The sequence below is a fragment of the Drosophila willistoni genome, unplaced genomic scaffold, assembly GCF_018902025.1.
Source record: "Drosophila willistoni isolate 14030-0811.24 unplaced genomic scaffold, UCI_dwil_1.1 Seg531, whole genome shotgun sequence".
Lineage (NCBI taxonomy): Eukaryota > Metazoa > Arthropoda > Insecta > Diptera > Drosophilidae > Drosophila > Drosophila willistoni.
The window spans coordinates 2,347,091-2,369,038 of NW_025814459.1; the positions used below are offsets into that span (position 1 = coordinate 2,347,091).

The following is a 21,948-nucleotide window of genomic DNA, read 5'->3' on the forward strand; positions in this document are numbered from 1 at the left end:
CTTAACCACAACAAAGCAAAAAATAAACACATTTTCAAACATTTTTTATACACATGTTGTTAATTGACAGTTGAAGTATATGGTAAAATTATGAATTTTATCAGGTGTGCTACATCAATCACTTCAGCGGCAATTTCAGCGAAAGCTGAAATCTTTTTGCCACAAACTGACATATTGAGCGATTTTCAATCCGCTCACCAATGTTCTAGCTAAATGGTCTATTGGAGGGAACTTACAAGTTTTCTTAAAAAAAAAAATAATGTTGCAAGACAATTTGTTTGGTTACAGATGTTTTGATGCAATTATTTATTTGAGTTTGCGGTTTAGCAAATCACAAGAAATGTTTATCAGGCACAAATCCGCTGTCAACAACATGGTTGCCACAAAGTCCAGTTCGAATAGTAAAATCAAAATAATTCTGTTAAAATACCCAAGTAAATGTGTTAAAGCATAAATAAAAGCATTGTTGAATTATTGATGCTTTTAGTTTTTTAACAAATTATGTAGTTTTAATGTATTTTGCCAAAAAAAAACAAAAATAGTTTATATTTCCCTGAAGTGGCAACGTTTACCTGTAACAGACAAACATTTGACATTGTTGTCGTGTGCCCAAAATGAAAGCCTGCTATTTCAAATTCAAGATTGTTTTCTTAACAGCTTAACATTGAAAACAAAGTAAGACTTTACAAAGCAATATTAAAGCCTGTTTGGACTTATGCACTACAACTTTGGGGAACCGCGAGCCAATCAAATATTGAAATTATGCAACGTTATCAATCGAAAACCCTACGCACAATTGTTAACGCACCTTGGTATGTTTCCAATGCTGAAATTCATAAGGAACTTAATATACCATTTGTAAAGGATGAAATAGCAGAGTTTAGTGTTAGATATATTGACAGACTACACAATCACCCCAACTCATTAGCTGTAAGTCTACTTGATAATATACCAACAAGAAGACTAAAAAGATTACATTTATTAGATCTTCCAAATAGAATTTAACTTTTGTTTTATATATGTACATATACATAAATTTAAATATATATGTAAAACAATCAAAATGAAACCCATGCACAGAGACTTGTATAAATACTTAAGTAGATATAATTACTCATTATGTACAACTTAGAGTTTATATATAATAGTTGACTCAGTGGAGCCAACTATTCCTGTTATGTTTTATGTATATCCAAATTTACTGATTGTCCAAGGACAGATTGTAAATAAAAAAAATAATTAAAAAAAAAAAAAAAGTTTGTTTTCTTAAGAAAACAAATTTCTTAAATTAAACTCATGGTAATTTGATAAAAAACAATAAGTCATTTATAGTATAGTATAATGGTGGAGCTTTATAAATGCAGGTAAAATTAATTCATATACAATGAAATCACTACCAAAATCATCTAACTATGTTCGAAAAAATGATATCATTTGCAGTTCTGTGGCACCTATTGTTATATATGTTATACCATGTTCCAGGTGAACAAATATTCTAAATTTCGAAAACCGAATGTAAATTTAAATTTGTTTTACATTCCTCATAGCACATGCTTGCAAAAACACACGAGCTCTCTAGCGCCGCCACTCGTCTACGGTCGTCTTCGCCCTTGTGGACCGCCTAGAAAACTCGGTTATACGTATATTTTCCATTTTTCGAGTCCAATTTAAAAAAAAATGAATGAATGTGGAAGTGGGTATGGCAAACCTTTTAAACAAACAAATGGACAGACGTACATGGCAAGATCGTCTTGACTGTTGATGCTGATCGATAAATTTTACATACATTTTGGCAACTTTAATATACCATTTCACCCTATGGGTGCATTGTATAACAATTGTTTAGGGGTGAGCACGATGCTGGTTTACAGGATTTTATGAACAAAACAAAAATCGAAAAGATATTCCCTCTGTGAGAAACATTTTAATTAATGTTCCACCCAAAAAACAAAGTGGCACGAGAATCAGCAGAGACACGAACTACCTATTATTGTCAGTATAGGATATAGTTGTAGACTAGCAACCTTACTATTATTTTAAAAGCATTAGCAACTACATCGATACAATAGCTTAAGATTTATACAAGGGTGCTCTTTGTTCAGTGGCTGATTGACTATTTGTCGTTTTAGAATAAAAGGATGTAAATTAAATTTCAGTTCGAATAAAATATTGTGGGATAAAATTGGTTCAATATTGTGTATTGATAATAACAAAAAATTGTAAATAATTCCGATAATATAATCTTCCATCCCTTTCATGCTAAAGCTTCTGCCGAAAAACTAGAAGGAATGCAAAACGGGGACTCCCACAAATATTACTGTTATATTTATTAAAAATAACTGCAACTGAGATGATTATTTATTTATTTATTTATTTATTTATTTATTTATTTATTTATTTATTTATTTATGTATTTATTTACGTCAACTAACACAGCAGTCGACGAAAAAGCTTAAGCTAAAGACAGATAGTAATTAATTGAAAAAGATAGCTTAGCTATATACACAACTAAACATCCCTGACCCGGTGGAGGTGTTTTATTTGCATAAGGTGCCAGCTATGCCCCGGTTCACAGCCAATGTGGTCAGGGATGAGTTGCAGGCAATCCAAGTCCAGAATATTATTATTGGTTTCGCTGAAGATGAGGAGAAATTAGGTGAGAAAGGTTGTTAAAAGATTGGCAAAGAACACGAAAAGGTTCATGAAGAGAGTAGTTAGTCAGACATCTACTAAGGTGAATAGGAAAAAAGTTTCTGGTCCGACGTGAGGGAACACAAAAATATAGCGTATCTAGTAAATTAGTAGAAATGACTTCGCCGTTGACTAGTTTATGGAGAAAGAGAATGCCAAAAACGAGCCTACGGTTGTAAAGTGAAGGAAAATTAATAAGAAGAAGTCTGCTAGAATAAGAAGGTAGGGGAAGACTCGGGTCCCAAATAAGACCGCGTAACACAAACTTAAGGAATTGCTTCTGTACCGATTCAACACTACGCTGGTGAACATCAATTTGCGGATTCCACACTGGCGAGCAATATTCTAGAGTAGGGCAAACTAACGAAGTGTATAAAACCTTTGTTACATAGGGATCATCAAATTCTTTGGCCCAACGTTTAATGAAGCCAAGAAGACTGCATGCTCTATTGACAATAGAAGAATAATGAACAATAAATGAAAGTTTTGGGTCAAACATAACGCCTAAGTCTTTGAACGATGGTACACAATCTAACAGAACAGACTTAATAGAGTAATGAGGTAGGAACGGAGACAAACGACTGAAAGTTATAAAAGAAGACTTAGAGGCATTAAGGTGTAATTTATTAACGTAGCACCAATCACAGAACGCATCGATATCTGATTGCAAGTACTGTTGGAAAGAAGAATCATTATAGGAATAACAAATCTCGACGTCATCCGCAAACATGAGCACGCGAATTATATTCGTTGAAAGAACGAATTTTAGTCACTAGATATCTTTAGATATCTTTATTTATTTATTTAAATTTTTGATTTAAATTTTGCAGAATTAAACGATTTTTGTTCACTGGATATCTTTAGATATTGTGAGTTTCTTTATTAGTTTGGAACTTCGACTTCTGTCTGGTTACAATTGAATCTTAAGACTAAAATATATGATTTTCTTTGGCATATGCAAATGCCCATTTCGTTTGTTTCATAAATTGCTGATCGAGCATTTGCAACGGAAGCGACGGCGACGCTTCTGTTGCTTATGCTTTTGAAATTTGATTTTGGTTCAAGTACTTCTGCATGATTATGCTGATCTCGTCGTTATCAACATTCCCATGCATAGGTTTATTTGTTTGTTCAGCTTTGGCTTTTTGTATAATTATGTTATTTGTTTGTGCGACTTTGATTGGTTTCATAACTCCTCCCCCTTTGATGAGGGATTCTCCTGGATTCCTCTTTTACATTTGTTATAGGAATATATTCCTATGAAGAGGAGTACAAGAGTAATTGATACTATGCCAAAACTGTTGGAAACTATTGTTTGTATTTTTATTTCTTTAATTGTTTTTGTGTTTTCTATTTCTTTTAATACGATATCTTTAAACGTCTGCTTTTCGGTAAAGTTAAATGAGTTTTCCTCCTCTTCTTCATTGGCAAATGATTGTATATAAATTTCTTGGTTATTTTTGTAGTATGTTTCGTCTATGCGGACTGTGCAATTTGTGAATTCTATGAGGAAGTTTCCTCTTAATATTTCGCTATTGGTGGTATTGTTGCAATTGTATTGAATTTCATTATCTTGTGCATTACTTATTAACAATGTACCTTCGTTTATTAATTTTGTCTTAAATTCTACATCTTCTATCATTTTACAATTTCTTTTAATTATACAGTTAGAGCTAAGCTTGAGTTCATTTATTGTTTTCTGTTCTTCGTATGTATAAGTTTTGTTCTCTATTTTTATTACTCTTTCGGGACTCATGTCGATTCTTTTGTTCTTCTGATTAGTTAGTGGGGTTATTAGGAATACTGTGGTAGTTATTATGTTAGTTGGTATTTTGATTGCTATGATTATATTAGTGTCATAGGTCATGACTCCCATGCGAATTAATTTAATTTTGTAAAAATCTATATTATAGAGTATAAACTCTTTGTTCGTTAGTATTGAGGGGTGAAAGAGGTTATATTTGGCTGACGCTATTGTGTCCAAGATGGTGTCTACTTTATCATGCAAAAATTTCAACTTCAACAGCTGGTCATGATACATTATGTCTGTTCTGAGCATGGTATTATATGTCTCAATGTTGTTAAGGGTTTTGGTTATTTTTTCCCTGTCATCCAATATTACTTCTTTAAGTGTGTTAATAGAATTTTGTAAGTCGTTATTTATGTTTACTTGTTTGTTAATATTGTTAATTATGTTATTTTGGTTTTCTTGGTTATTAAGGAGATGATTCATAATGGTTTCCCTGTCGTCATCATCCATGAGACCGGTGAGCCACTTCTGAGCTTTTCCTATTGCGTTGATAAGGCCGCGTTTTTGTCTTGCTAGCGAATTTGGGGTTATGGATCTTATTTTGATTTTTATAGTTTCTATCTCTGTATCTAGCCTATGCCTGTCTTTTTTAACCAGAATTTTCGTATTATTCTGGATTATGTTGGTTAATTCTAATATTTCTTCTGGACTTATTATATGTAGGACCATTTTGAACTCGCTAACCAGCTCCACCGTACTTTCCCCCAGCGATATGAATCCGGTTTCAGCCTGGATCGGGGTTATGTTGATCATTGCCGTCGACAGTGTTGGCAACAGGCACATGATGAGGAGTGTCAACGTTATCTGAAAATTTTGTAGGTCTTTTAATGTTTGTTGTATGGATGTTTTGTAATTTTGTTTTCCTAAATTTGGGTTCTTCCTTGTGTCTTAAGTTTTTGTAATTTTTTATAAATCCTTCTGTTCTGGTTTCTATGTAAGTTTCCCTGTTTTTGTTTAGTTTTGATATTTTTTCAGCTTTTTGTGCTGACATTCTGTCATATAATTCTTTGTGATCGACTTTATGGTTTTGTACTTCAAATGGTGTAGACTTTGTGGTGGTGTGGTGTGTATTGTTGTAAAAGTATACAGCTCTGGCCATTTGTTCAGTTATAGGTCTTTTCTCTTCTATATTTAGTGTACGAATTTTCTCTGTCAATGTATTATTAAGTCTTTCGACATCGCTATTGCCAGTATGACTATTTGGCTTTGTTACGTGGTATTCTATGCCTTCTTTTTCCAGGAATTCCCTGACGTTCAAGCTATTGAATTCGTTGTCGAAGACAAATTTCTGTACTTTCCCTTTAATGGACAAGAACTGTTGAATGTGTTCTACTATTGTGATACTATTTCTATCGGTCAGTGGCAAGCAAGTGGCGTGTTTTGAGAATTTATCAATGAATATTATGAAAGATTGTTTTGAATTCACATATGTGTCCACATGTATTATCTCGTTGCAGGTTTTTGGTGTTTCTGTTAGATGGAAGTTGTTTTTAATGGGTTTCCTATCATATTTCCCACCACTGCAAACGTCACAATTATTTATTATTCTGTGGATATGTGTTTTTAGATTGGGATGGTAAATTTTAAGTTTAAGTTTCTGATAGGTAGCAACTATCCCGCAATGGCCACTCTCGTTTTTATGAAACAGAGCTATTTGGGTGTGCAACTCATCTTCAGACTCTATGTCTGTAGCGAATCTGGTACATTTTACGAACCTTACTTTTGGATTGGAAGTGTATTCCTTTGTCAATATTTTTTGAAATTGGTAAAATTCATGGTCGCTTAGGTGTGAAAAAACTCCTATCTTTCCTGCTGTTATTTCTCGTCTGAGGATGTTTACTGCTTGGTTGTTTTCCAAGTCTTCTTTGCTAATATAAACTCTCTTTCTGCCAAACACTTGTACTATGGTGTTGGGTTTCTTTTCTGTGAAAATTATTTGTGTTTTGAATCTGTTGACTGCCGTTTCTAGTATGGACATGTTAAAGCCCTGATCCTCTTCTTTAGAGTGAACCGTTTCAGTCAGGGATTTGTTGTCTTCTTCGTCTGTTGGTTCGACCTCCATTAGGTTAATTTCGTCTTCTTTAATCCTACTCAAAAAATCGGCAATATTATTATTTTTTCCTTTTATGTATTCTATATGGAAATTGTACTCCCCTAGATTAATGAGCCATCTCTGCAGTCTTGGGCTTATATCTTTGCCCGTATATTTAGCCATCAGCCATTTTAAGGGTTGGTGATCGCTCTCGAGGTCGAATTCTCTACCATAAACATACGGTCGAAAGTACTTTACGGCCCACACTATGGCTAGAAGCTCTTTCTCTATAGTCGAGTAGTTGCATTCATGTTGATTTAATGTTCGGGATGCATATGCGATTGGGTGGCTCTCTTGCGATAGCACTGCTCCCACCGCAAAATTACTGGCGTCTGTAGTGACAGTGAATTTCTTGGAAAAATTTGGGTATCGTAGGACTGGACTGTTTGTAACTAGTGTCTTCAACTTTTCGAATGCAGCTATATAGCTTGGGTCATTAGTGTTGATCGTCTCGTTTTTCTTCAGATACCTTGACATAGGGAATGCTATTTTTGCATAATCCTTAACGAACTTTCTGTAAAATCCTGTCATTCCCAGGAATGATTTAATCTGTTTTGCTGTTTTAGGTAATTTTAAATTTTGTATAATATGTACTTTGTCTGGGTTCGGTTTAATACCGTGAGTGGTCAGGATGTGGCCAAGAAATTGTGTTTCTTTCTTAAGGAAGTCACACTTATCTACTTGAATTTTCAAATTTGCCTCCTTCAAGGTTCTAAATATCTTCCTTAGGGTGGTCATATGTTCCTGAAGGGAAGTGCTAAAGATTAATATGTCGTCCATGTAGACGACACAGTTGTCATTAATATGGTCTTTCAAGACTTCATTCATGAGCCTCTGAAATGTCGATGGAGCATTTTTTAGTCCGAACGGCATTCTGACAAACTCATAGTGACCTGACGGTGTTGAAAATGCCGTTTTTGGTCTGTCTTCCTCTCTTACGAGAATTTGGTGAAAACCCTTCGCCAGATCGAGGGTTGTGAAAGATTGGGATCTACCTAATTTATCCAATAGAGAGTTTAGATTAGGGATTGGAAATCTGTCATCGACCGTGAATTCGTTTAATTTACGGTAATCGATGACGATTCTGAACTTTCTTGACCCTGAATTATCGAGTTTTTTCTCGACGATCCATAAGGGACTGTTGTAGGGTGAGTTACTCTTTTTTATTATGTTCTGCTCAAGCATTTCCTTTATCTGTCTATTTATTTCTTTTTCATGTATTTGGGGATATCTATATATTTTAGAATATAAAGGCCTATCCACTGTGGTAATTATTTCGTGGAAAATCTGGTTTGTTGCTGACAAAACGTCCCCCTCTTGAAAAAATAAGTCGTCAGATTCCGCTAATAGGGTTTCGACGGCTCGACGTTCCTCGTCATTTAAATGAGCGAGGTTGAAGCGATCTCGTATTTCTTCTTTGTTCACGGGTTGCAGAGCACAAGCATTGTGCATGGCTTCTGGGTATTCGTAATCCAAAAAATAAAATTTTCTATCGAGTAATTGTACATATCGCTCTGTGTTGTTGATTTGAGCATTGAAGGCTTTTAAGAAATTTTGGCCTATTATTGCCGAGAAATTTTTGTTTGAGAAATCTATAAGATTCCACTGTAGTGTCCCCGAGTAGGGTATCTCTTTTGGAAGTGGTGTTGTTACGGTGTATTTCACGACGTTAATGCCGTTAAGAGTTTTATAAGAGCATGGTTTGGTGAGTTCTGTTTTGGGGTATTGAAATTCGAGAATTTTTGATTTTAAGATGCTTGTCGTCGCACCAGTGTCGACTAAGCATTTAATTTTTTCTTTTCCTATTGTCCACACTATTATGGGTAAGGATGCTCTAGGCAAGGAATCAAAAAATTTACCTGTTCTTCCTCTTCTTCTTCTGCCTGTTTTTCTTCTAAAGTCCCAATCTCCATGGGTGTGGGATCATTTTTTTGAGTGTCAACGCTCATATGAGACATTCTTGTCTGTCTTGAGCTGTTACCCTTGTTGTTATAGTTAGGTTTAAAATTTGGATTTTGGGTGGGTTGTGACCTGTTATACGACTGTTGGTTGACTTGGTCACTCCGAGGTGGGCTGGCGTTATTATTGGTGTTTGGTTGGCCACCTTGATTCTGTTTGGTATTGTTATTATTACTAGCAAACTGATTATTCTGGGTTGCGTTTTTATGAGTGGTGCTAATGTTGGTGTTAGCGTTAGTGTTACCCTGTTTGTTATAGGTATTGTTCGAATTTTTCCTATACCTCTGTAAGATAGCTCTGGGATCGTCCAGTGCTTTAATATTTGAATATTTCGTTTGTAAAGCATGCATAGATATGCCCTGATCGACATGAATCCTGAATGGAGTGTCTATTTTATTCATTAACATGTTTAACAAATCTCTATCTACTTTATCATTTTCATACATGGCTGGTTTGGATTCGTCGAACATATATATTTTATTTATTTCGCACTTTGCTTTCTCAAACTCCTGGAACAAATCTCTTAAACTACTCACTTTGATGAATCTGCATCTATCGAATACGTCCTCGTAGGTCATCCTGGGTCGCATTTGCTCCATCAGTTTGGTCTTCATTTGGTCCCAGCTAGGCTCCATCCCCAATTGTCTGATGAAATTTGCTGCTGTTCCCGACACCTTTTCGTTAGCGACGATGCTAGTGCCAAACTGGATCAGCAATGCGTTTCCCTGGCATAATGTCATGAGGAACTCCACAGATTTTATAAAAGCCAATACATCATGTTGGTCGTCGAGCTGCCTTAGCTGGCGAAACTGCTGGATGATATCTTTGTTTGACAGCCACTGGAATGGTTGTTGTTGTTGTTGTTGCTGTTGTTGTTGCAGTTGTTGTTGTTGTTGTTGATTTTGTTGCCTTAATAGGTTCAACTCTCCTTCTTGTTGAAGCAATGCTGCTCTTAAATTATCCATCTCTGCTTCCATTGTGGTTTAAAATAAAAAAAATTTCTCGCAGATTAACTTTGGTTAATTCTGAACGTATTTGTCCGATTTCGACTGCGCCAATTATATTCGTTGAAAGAACGAATTTTAGTCACTAGATATCTTTAGATATCTTTATTTATTTATTTAAATTTTTGATTTAAATTTTGCAGAATTAAACGATTTTTGTTCACTGGATATCTTTAGATATTGTGAGTTTCTTTATTAGTTTGGAACTTCGACTTCTGTCTGGTTACAATTGAATCTTAAGACTAAAATATATGATTTTCTTTGGCATATGCAAATGCCCATTTCGTTTGTTTCATAAATTGCTGATCGAGCATTTGCAACGGAAGCGACGGCGACGCTTCTGTTGCTTATGCTTTTGAAATTTGATTTTGGTTCAAGTACTTCTGCATGATTATGCTGATCTCGTCGTTATCAACATTCCCATGCATAGGTTTATTTGTTTGTTCAGCTTTGGCTTTTTGTATAATTATGTTATTTGTTTGTGCGACTTTGATTGGTTTCATAACTCGCGTGAATGAGCCAAGGCCAAAGCCCAGTTGACTGCCTTGGGGTACACCTGACGTAACTCGAACAGTTTTAGAGATCGAGGAACGAAAAGACACCTTTTGGGTTCTGCCAATAAGATACGACTTTAATCAAGCCAATAGTTTTGGGGAAAAACCCATTATGTTAAGTTTTGCGAGAAGCATAGAATGATCAACCGTATCGAAAGCCTTACTAAAGTCTGTATAAATAACATCAGTTTGACACTTTTTACGGAAGCCATGGTGTACAAGGGTAGTCAATTCTAAAAGGTTAGTAAGCGACGAACGAGCTTTCATGAATCCATGCTGACAAGGAGAAATAGTGGATCTGGATAGGTGTTGAAGGGAAGACGTAATAATTTTCTCAAACAGCTTTGGTATTGCCGAAAGTTTGGCAGATAGGGAATCCGAACGCATTTTAAGGATGCAACTAGGTATATTATCAGGACCGGGAACGAAGGAAGACGTCATAGATGACAAGCTAGAGATAATACAGTCTTCAGTAATACTAGGAAAAAACATACAATTTAAATTTGGGATTGAAAAGGGATAGGGTATGGGCTCCGAAACAGTAGTAGAATAAGTCGACTGAAAGAATTTAGCAAACAGATCTGCAATGTCTGAATCATTATTAGCAGTCTGGTCATTGGGTCTGAAGGTGGAGGGTAGTACATTAGAGCGTCTTTTGGAATTAACAAAGTTGTAAAATCTTTTGGGGTTCTTATAATATTCAACCTTACAGCGAACTATATAATTATTGTAGCATTGAGTGTTTAAAAGACAAAATTGAGATTTGGCTATACAGTAATTTGCATAGTCAAGTCGCGAACCAGTTTTTTTAAATCTTTTAAAATATCTCGATTTAATGTTACGGAGATTAGAGAGCCTACGTGTGAACCAGACTGGCGCGCTGGAGACGGTAGAGACATTCACATAAGGAACGCATTTATCAATTAGAGAATTAAGAGCAGAGTAGAAAAACTTCACTGCACGATCTATATCGCAGCACTCAAATAGAAATGACCATTCAAAAGAGAAAATAAGGCTATTAAGAAGATTGAAATTTGTTTTACGAAAACATCTACGACGAGAATTTGCGTTGTTATTAATTGAATTAGTAACGGAATTGTAAGAAATAGTAACTTCAATGGTAGGGTGATAGGGATCTTCAGGTTTCACTAGGGGCTGTGTTCGGGATACAGCACTAACAGTGGGATCAGAGACAAAAACAAGATGAAGGATTTTTTTATTTATTTATTTATTTATTTTATTTTATTTATTTATTTATTTACGTCAACTAACACAGCAGTCGACGAAAAAGCTTAAGCTAAAGACAGATAGTAATTAATTGAAAAAGATAGCTTAGCTATATAGACAACTAAACATCCCCGACCCGGTGGAGGTGTTTTATTTGCATAAGGTGCCAGCTATGCCCCGGTTCACAGCCAATGTGGTCAGGGATGAGTTGCAGCCAATCCAAGTCCAGAATATTATTGGTTTCGCTGTAGATGATTAAAAAGTATAGCGCGAAGAGAAGTGACAGAAAGATGAGGAGAAATTAGGTGAGAAAGGTTGTTAAAAGATTGGCAAAGAACACGAAAAGGTTCATGAAGAGAGTAGTTAGTCAGACATCTACTAAGGTGAATAGGAAAAAAGTTTCTGGTCCGACGTGAGGGAACACAAAAATATAGCGTATCTAGTAAATTAGTAGAAATGACTTCGCCGTTGACTAGTTTATGGAGAAAGAGAATGCCAAAAACGAGCCTACGGTTGTAAAGCTTTTTTTTTTTTTTAACGTTTAATATATATTTGTTGAATCTACTCTTAAATTAGAGCCTAACAACAAGTTTGAGATATTTTTCTTAGTCTAGTACTTAAGATAAATCCTGGGGATATTGCAGGCGGCCCTAATCACTTGTTATTGGGTTGGTCTGTCATTTCTTTTAAGACGAGTTCTATTATTAGTTCGCGTAAGGGAATTGGCAAGAACATTTGGGTGTGCATCCAGTTTCGCAGAATACTTTAGTTGTTGAGTACCTATTTCAGATTTTACGCTAGGTATATTTAGGTCATTTTGAATGTTGTCGTTTCGTATATACCACGGGGCCCCCGTGATTGATCTTAAAATCTTCGACTGCGTTCTTTGTATAATATCGACATTGCTGGTACTTGCATTCCCCCATAGTACGGCTCCGTAAGTCCAGATGGGTTTCAGTACGGAGTTGTATAGGAGGACTTTATACTCCAGACGTAGAGGGGACCGAGCATTGATGATCCAATGTAGGCTACTCGCTTTCAGTTTAAGCTGTGACTTTTTTGCTTCGATGTGCTTGCGCCAAGTTAGTCTTCTGTCTAGGTGGATGCCAAGGTAAGTGACATCCACGACTTGAGGAACTGGTACGTTGTTTAGCATTAGAGCTGGGCAGTTTCTTCTGTTAAGCGTAAATGTAACATGTTTGCATTTCTGCTCGTTGACCCGGATACGCCAGGTTGCTAGCCATTCGTCTACCACCTTAAGGTGTTCCTCTAGTTTTGCAGAGGCTTGTATTGGGCATTTGGATCTGCTAAGGATTGCCGTGTCATCGGCAAAAGTGGACGTTGTAAGTCCTAAACTCGTTGGTAGGTCTGCAGTGTACAGCAGGTAGAGCAATGGGCCGAGTACACTGCCTTGCGGTACACCAGCTTTGATTTCAAAATCAGCGGAGACGAAGCCATTACATCTTACAGCGAATTTCCTATTGTAAAGGTAAGATTCCATGAGTTTGTGTGTGTACTGTGGCAGTTTTTGCCGGATTTTGAACATCAGACCCTCCAGCCAAACTCTATCGAAAGCCTGGGCAACGTCGAGAAAGACAGCCGCACAGTAATCTTTTAGTTCGAATGCTGTTCGTATTTCGGATGTTATGCGATTGACTTGTTCAATTGTACCATGTTTTTCGCGGAAGCCAAACTGGTGTGAAGGGATTGTGTTCTCCGATGCCAGAAATGAGTTTAGGCGGATCTGCAGGACCTTTTCAAAAAGCTTCGAAAGACATGGCAGCAAACTAATTGGCCTATAGGATGATGGCTGGGTTTTGTCCTTTCCCACTTTAGGAATCATGATGATAGTGGACTTTTTCCATGTTCTTGGGAAGTAGCCAATTTTTATTATAGCGTTGAACAGTTTGCAGATATATTGTATTGCAATGATAGGGAGTTCTAGGATCATTTTCGGTGTGATTAGGTCATGGCCAGGGGCTTTTTTCGGCTTTATGTGGTTTTTAATAACTGCAGTGATCTCGTCCGATTGGAGTTCCGAGTACTCACTATCCGTTAATGTGTTCGAAGGGGGAAGTACAGATGAGTTTGATGTTGGATTTGGCTGGAAAACCATTTTAAGATGTGTGGCAAATACGGATGCCCTCTCTTCGTCACTGCGGGCCCATCCACCGGTTGGACTCCTTATCGGTGAAATTGTCTCTGTAGGAGCGCTTAAAGTTGGGTGGGCTTTCCACAGAGGATGTTTAGTGCTGGTTGGACTGAGCTTTTCTATGTATTTCCTTTGAGCCCAGCTTTCCTCTTGTCTTAACGCCTTGGAGAGGTTGCGATGAGCTTGCCTTAGGCGAAGTTTTGCTGCTGGTGAGCGAGTAATCTGCCATTCTCTTCTTAGACGTCGTTTTTCCGTTACTAATTGTTCTATCCGCCGGTTCGTAGGCCTGTCAACAGGTTTGGTGTAAGAAGAGGCATGTGGAGTAGATACTCTTGCTGCAGCTCCCATCATCGACTCAAGTGCAGAGACGCACATATCAATGTCCTCTGCAGCATACAGTTTCGGCGAACAGTCAATGTGGGCACTCATGTACATTTTAAATTTAAGCCAATTTGTTTTGTTGTTTGTAAGCCTATATGGGCGATCAAGTACTTGAGGTCTTGTTAATAATGTGAATAGCACTGGAGAGTGATCGGAAGTTAAATCTAGCAGTGTTTCCGCAGTGATCCGATTACGTGGAATCCTCTTGGTTACTGCGAAATCAATCAAGTCAGGCACTTTCTGTGGATCTGTGGGCCAATAAGAAGGCCTACCCGGTGAGACGCAATCCATCTTATTGAGATGGTTGACTATTGTGTTGTACAACTGCTTTTCTTTAGGATTTACCAGGCGAGATCCCCAGTGCGTATGTTTGGCGTTATAGTCCCCTGCTGCAATGAAGCGATCTCCGAGTGTGTTAAAGAAATCGGTAAATTCCTTTTCAGAGATTGAGAAGCGTGGTGGGCAGTACAGGGCGACCAATGTAGTGTTGCCGCAGCTGGTTTGGACGGTTATAGCAGTTGCTTGTAGGTGCTGTGTTTCAAATCTGTTGAGGAACGAGTGTTTTATACGGTTTTTGATTAGGATACCGGTCCCGCCATGAGCTTTTCCGTCTGGATGGTTTGTCGCGTAGAAGGTATATTTTGGTATTTGAAAATTATTTTTTGATGTTAAATGTGTTTCCGAAATCAGCAAAACGTCGATTTCACTTGAGTCTAGGAATAGTTGCAGTTCATTTTTGTGCTTGGAGATGCCGTTAGCATTCCAAAGACATAGACGTAGGGAAGCCATTATTTATTCTCGATAAGCTTCTGGATAAGCAGGTTTTGATTCCGCATCAGTTCGTGCATACAGTTTTGCATGAACGTCATAAAAGTGGTCATGTTTTGATTGAGTGAGATCAATAGGGCCTCTAGACCACTTGGAGTTTGCTGGCCAAGCTCTGGTGCGCTAGGTTGCGGATTCTGTAGATGGCGGAGTGACGGGGTCTCTTTCGGGGGCTCCGTCTGTCTAGTTCGGAGCACACTAGCGAAGGATACACTAGGACTGGTTGTAGCAGTCATGTTGGATGATCTAGCAGCCTTGGCGAAGAAGACCTCCGGTGTAGTTTTGGAGGCGTTGAAGATGATTTTTGGTCCAGCTGGGGGTTTGCGCCCGTTTAGGTGTGATTTAAGATCCTTAAAGACAGGACATCCTCTGTAGTTGGCCGTGTGGTTCCCTCCACAGTTGCTGCATAGTCTTAGTGCGACGTTGTTTCTGTCCTTGGTGCAAATTCCATCTTCATGATGTTCGCCGCAGCCAACACACACTGACCTAAGATTGCAATTGTTAGAGGTGTGGTTGTATTCCTGGCAGTTTTTACACTGCGGTGGTTGGCGTCTCTTATGGGGCTCCTCTACGGTTGTAAAGTGAAGGAAGATTAATAAGAAGAAGTCTGCTAGAATAAGAAGGTAGGGGAAGACTCGGGTCCCAATTAAGACCGCGTAACGCAAACTTAAGGAATTGCTTCTGTACCGATTCAATACTACGCTGGTGAACATCATATTGCGGATTTCACACTGGCGAGCAATATTCTAGAGTAGGGCAAACTAACGAAGTGTATAAAACCTTTGTTACATAGGGATCATCAAATTCTTTGGCCCAACGTTTAATGAAGCCAAGAAGACTGCATGCTCTATTGACAATAGAAGAATAATGAACAATAAATGAAAGTTTTGGGTCAAACATAACGCCTAAGTCTTTGAACGATGGTACACAATCTAACAGAACAGACTTAATAGAGTAATGAGGTAGGAACGGAGACAAACGACTGAAAGTCATAAAAGAACACTTAGAGGCATTAAGGTGTAATTTATCAACATGGCACCAATCACAGAACGCATCGAGATCTGATTGCAAGTACTGTTGGAAAGAAGGATCATTATAGGAATAACAAATCTTGACGTCATCCGCAAACATGAGCACGCGTGAATGAGCCAAGGCCAAAGGCAAATCATTTATAAACAGTGTAAATAACAGGGGGCCCAGATGACTGCCTTGGGGTACACCTGACGTAACTCGAACAGTTTAGATATCGACGAACGAAAAGACACCTTTTGGGTTCTGCCAATTAGAAGAGTTAAGGAAAGAGTGCAACTGATGTAGCGGACATTCAAGTAGGCTATCAAGAAAAACATGTTGAGATGAAGCAATTAAGAAAGATAGATTATCATCAACAAGCCAAGAAATATTAGGCAAGTTGAAATCACCTAAAACTATAAGGAAATCGCGATCTTTAAGACGATTAAAAATAGTTTGCAAAGCATCAGCATGGTGCATATAGGTCGTTATATCATAAGCTGGAGGAATATATAACCAAGAAATATATAAGCTAAAGTTGGAACATGTAATTTCGACGCAAATAAACTCAACACCTAAGGGCAGATCAATCGGCACAACACTTGAACACAGATTCGAGTTAATAGCAATGAGTACTCCACCGCCACGACGACCAACACGATCAAGCCTATAAGAAATAAAGTTATTAGAAAGAATTTCATTATCCAAAACAGAGGAGTTAAGCTAAGTTTCAGAGAAAGCTAATATGTCAGCCGAAAAAGTTTGGCTATCGCAGAACAGGTTCGAGAGCTTGGTAAGAAGTCCTCTTACATTTTGATAATGGATGGAAAGACTAGACGTTATTAGTTTTTTGAAGCAGAAGATTAATTAGGAACGTGGACAGGCAACGGACGAGAACACTTATTGGGCGCAAACTCGTGTACAACTAGGCCCTCTGGCCAGAAATTAGTGTCAACCATAGCTGAGAAATACTCATTGGGTACTGTAATTTTAAAAGAGGAGATTTCGCGAGGCCTAGAAAACTTAAACTTTTGAATTAAAACTTTAGCAGGGCATATATTACTAATGTAAGCTGCCACAGACGACTCAGAAGTAGAAGGAGCAAGCCTAGAGATAAATAATTGTTTGCGATGAGGCACTACAGTTAGTGGAGGCGGAGGAGCATTGGGATCCGCAAGTGATTGATAGCTAGCATAATCCTGTGATTGATCAGAGTTCCCGTGAGGGATAGAATGAAGTACACCAGGGCTTGTAATGGGTACTTCAATTCTGAAAAGAAGAGCATAAAGAGGGACAAGAAGATGGTGTAGGCGAAAGTAAAATGGGAGACGATGTAATAGAGAGTGCTGGCGACTGCTTGCGAGGCAACTCAAGGGTACATTTCTTGGGCGACTTCTCAGAAGGTGAAACAAACTTGAATTGCGACAACAAATGTACGCTAGAGTCACACTCGTTAGACAGCTGTTTGGCCAGTTTCTTTAAAGAAAGAAACTTTAAACGAATATCCCTATACATACGGCTAAAATCAAGCTGCTGGCTGGCACAAGATGGGCAAGTCCAGCGCATTAAGCCAAGCTCAGGCTTAGACACAGACAAACCAGAAAATTTGTCGTATCCGCGGCCATTGAGGCCAGCACATTTTAAGTGAATAAGATTATCGCAAAGCCAACAAGATATTGCTCTATAATGATCATCAAAACGATCAGAATGCTTGCAAGTAGGTAGACAACAAGCCATTATAAAGCCAAAAGAAACACAAGGCAAAAAAAAAAAAATAAATTTATATATATAAGAATAAATAGAAAAATTTAAATACACAGCACAAAGATAATTATCGATAAGAAATCAATAATTACAAAGAAAACAAAGAGAACAGCTAGAGTGTACAGCACAAGAGAGAGTGCAAGAACAGTTATAAGCCGACCTTTGAGAGGCGGCCTTACAAAAGTGATTACGCGGGAGAGAAGCTGAGCACAAGCACAAAGCAGATAGAACAACAAAGCCACTAGCACTGATGGTATGATGGAGCAATGAGGGGAGCAACTGCAGAAGCAATGACGAGAGAGAAAAAAATAAAAAGAAAAAAAATTAAATGCACCAAACACTAATCACGAAACAGAAAAACTGTTTAAACTATTTAATTTGGCAAATTATGGAAATAAAACACAAGGGTGTCAAGCAAACAACACCAGTGAAAGCGTAAAAAACTAAGCACAATTAAAAACTGAGAGAAAACAATAAATATTAATAAAAACTCAGGAGCTATGCAAAAAATTTCCTTGCCTTGTTGGAGTACCAAACGTGGTGAGTCCAATGTGCAATTTAAATGTGAGTCTTTGTCAAAGTTAATTCCTAAGTACCTTACTGAATCGTGCGAGTCATTTTTGACATCCCACTTTAGAGGTCCATTGGCCTCTTAAGTTTACGATAACCTTTATATATGTAAGCATCACATATCTTAAACAACCACCTGTATGTGTAAGACCATATTATACCCGAAATTTCTATAATACATTTCTTATTAGTTCTAGTACTAAACCGATAAATCTAAGTTAGCTCCCTATAGTACCTAGATTCTAGTTTTTAAGTTAGTTTAAGAAGCAAAATAGTTTACCTCCATTTTTCCTTTTATGAACACATGTCACCTCCACATACGAATCATTAGACTATAAACAATATCACAGATAAAAAACATAAGCCTTACCACTGTACCTCTATCTTAAACTAATAGCTTTAAGAAAACATGTATATTATTGCTTTATTCAGACATTGAATTGAAATTTAAAAATTAGTTTTTATTACAATAGCTCAGAAAAACACTAGTTATTTAGAAAAGTCACTGTTCGTGACTTGCCGTTTGTATCTGAGCTATATGATATAGTGATCCGATCTGGCTGAGCTGAAATTTTGTATGTGGGCTTTTTCTGCAAGGGATTTCTGACATTTTTTTAGCCGCTGCCAAATTATATCAAGGAAGGGCTACTATATTATATATTTTAAATAAAAACGATCGGTCGAAAATAGTGACAAGTATCAGTAACTTAGTTACTTTTAACGCGATTAACTTCAAATCCTCAATTTTAAGTAACTGATTACAGACATAATCATATTCTTCTGCTTAATTATTTATTTTATATTTCAGAGAAAAGAAGCAGAGCTGCTAAAAACGTTTTTGCCGCAGAAGTTTGAATATGTTTTGTTTATACCAATGACGGATGTCCAGGTATTAATAACAATATAGCTAAAACACAAAAAAATATATTATTTGAAACATGAATTAACTTTTTTACAGAATACATTATACGAATACATACTGGATGCAATATCAATTCGTGGAGATAGCCGTGGCAAAAGTCTTATTACGGACTACACAGTTCTTAGAAAGGTAAGTAAAATTAAATCGATTGTTTCGACGGTGTCCACCCTATAGCAAATTGCCGATGCGGTCGCGGATTTCCTTTGGGACTCTTCTATCCATGGTGTCGACGATCGACTCGGGAGGAGTGAGGACCCAAATGGGGACCGCTGGGGTGCCCTCTGGTTCGAATGTGGCCATTGAAAAATTAACGCTGCTGCGGGGTTATTAGATGACGGCGTTGGGGAAAACACGGGCCGTTGACGGCGTGTCGTACCCGACGTCGACAGTACGTCGTCGGATCGTCTATCTCCTTTGTGGTATGGCCTTTGTATGGTTGCTCCTCTAGAGGGCCAGAGGTGGCCACCTCTATGCGGCAGAGATGGATCGGGTTGTCGGGCTGGTCCGACTCGTGCTGCGTACTGGGCACATTGGGTGTAACCGCTCCGCGTTTGCGTTTCCATACGGCACCCATCTCCTCCACGATCCGGTCGATATCGTGAGCCTCATTTGCCCTATTCGGTTGTGACATGCTGTGAAATATAAGAGGCCCTATGAGTGCGGTTTACAATAAACTATGATTAAAACTAGGATACAATGTTCAGATACGTTGGGTTAACGATGCCATGTATTGGCGAGGAGATCCCCTCTTTAGAGGAGGGGGACCTTGCGCAGGCGCACCCACCACCTGGACGGGGAAAAGCACCCGATGTTGATGTCTTCAGAGGGTGCGAGTTGGAGTTCGTTGTCATCGCCGTTAAAGGCTTTAAAGTCAGCTATCCCCGCTGTGCGTCACTCATGACCGTGAACTTCCTATAACATAACGACATTGCTGAAAAAAAACTTAACCATTTTGTATGTGCCTTTAAAGTTTGACGCCAGTTTGCCATTGAATCCTTAGTTGGCATTAGACAATAGATGTTATCGGCTTAGATCGTAGTATTTCTTCCGATCTTAAAAGGCATTGCGTTGGTTCTCATGCACCAAACTAAAAACATATTTTATCGGCTTGATGCGCTCGTGGTGACTAGAGTAGTATTTCGTAGTATTTCTTCCGATCTTAAAAGGCATTGCGTTGGTTCTCATGCACCAACATGCACCAACGTGACTAGAGGGTCTGATACCAGAGCCATCTGTTACTTGGTCATTTAAAGCGGTAGGCATGCTGGGTTCCCGCCCCAATATGAGGTGAGTCGGACTACAACCAGTGATATCGTTGGCAATAGAGTTGATAGCTAACATTATTTCTGGAAGCCATTGATCCCAAATGTTTTGTCCCTTCTCTAGATATTAAGCGATCATGGTTTTGATGGTTCGGTTTGCGCGTAGTGCAATTCTGGACATATTTGTGTTTGAATTGTTGTTGTTTTCTGATTGCCAGATAGCCGGCCTTGACAGGGCATTAGCGATCACGTTCAGCCTACCTCGCCTATAATGTACCTCTACACATAATGTACCTCTATATTGCTGCAATTCCAGCGCCCATCTCGCTATCTCGCTAACCATTTGAAAGCCAAATTGTATGTGACTACATTAAAGCGATAACATTATAGATAACAGCGATATTTCCTTACCGCCCAGACTATAGCCATTCTTTCTCAGTAGCAGAATAATTTTCTTCTGCCTTCACGAGGCGTCAGCTAGCGTAAGGAATGACTCGATCCGTGCCTTCGATATTCGCTGGCATCGGTCTATAGGCAGAACTGTTCGGAAAAATCAGGCCAGGCTAAGACAGGGGCGGTAGTGAGACGAACCACAACACCATCTCAATCCTTTTTTTAAGAGACTAGTCAGAGGTTACACTGTGTCTGAAAAGTTTGGTACAAACTGTCGATATCAAGAAGCTATTTCCAAGCACGAATTTCCAGTACACGAACATTGGTTGGGGGCGACGGTTACGAATGGCTGCTACCTTTTCAGTACGGATCCAATCTTCAAGGATGACATGATTAAGAAATTGGAGACGTTTTTTGAAGAAACGATAACCGTCCCGATGTATCCTTAGATAGACTTTTCGTAGGCGACGACAGACTTCTAACAGATGTGAGAGGTGTTCTTTGACGGTCTTTCCAATAATATTGATGTCGTCTAGATACTCAAAGGCATGTGGTTCCATTTCGGGCAAATCGCACAATTCAAAGGTGGAAAAGGATATGATTTTCCAATGAAATAAGCTTCGTCCGGGCACTGTAAAAGCTGTGCACTCAAGAGGTATTTTCCAACTCTTTAAATCTAGAGTAGAGATATACAGCTGCAACTAACTGAACTTAAAAATAGCACCACTTGCTGAGATTATGTGTTCAAAGGATTCTTAGCTTTAATTTAAGGTTAAAGAAACATGTGAAACATGTACGTTTTTTGACCTAAAATATTTACTACTAATGAAAGCAAAAAAAATTATAATAATAATATCCAATTTTCTTCAAATACTGAAAAAACACCCGAAACTAAAAATAGCACCACTTGCAGTATTTTGCAAAAAACCGTCATATTTCGCAGGATTGCATTGTGAAAAACACATGTTTAACAGTCTTTAGATCATAATCAATTTTAAAAGCACTAGCACTAAAAAAAACCAAAAACTTTTAGATATGACAGGTCGGGGAAAACAGATTTTTGAGGGATAATCGTATCGCTAAGTTTGAAAATTGGCTGGTAGTTTCAACAAAATGATTCCAAATGCGATAAATTTTAAACAGAAGTCTGAAACATACGAAAGCCAAAATTAGAGCAGAAGGAAGTATCCAAAAGATCAATAGGATTTTTAAGGCTGTACGCGATCTGGACTTGAAAGGACTTGAACATCTCGACTAGCGTCCAAATAGTTCGCAAGTACCTTTGGAAGAACAATTATAAGCCTGAACCTAAAGAAAGGTTTCACTTTTGA

General features: G+C 38.0%; 1 protein-coding gene across 5 annotated transcripts in view; it reads left to right on the forward strand.

The window, feature by feature from the left end:
• LOC26530201 (transcriptional regulator ATRX-like) overlaps positions 1-21,948 on the forward strand; it is a 518,978-nt gene that overhangs the window by 194,406 nt on the left and 302,624 nt on the right. For 4 of the 5 annotated variants that reach the window (XM_047013063.1, XM_047013064.1, XM_047013065.1 and 1 more), the window contains exons 8-9: positions 18,849-18,929; positions 18,999-19,091. In XM_047013063.1, the coding sequence (XP_046869019.1) occupies positions 18,849-18,929; positions 18,999-19,091 (174 nt within the window). Of the gene's footprint in view, positions 1-18,848; positions 18,930-18,998; positions 19,092-21,948 lie in introns of those variants that run through there. The other variant, XM_047013067.1, reaches the window with a different exon arrangement.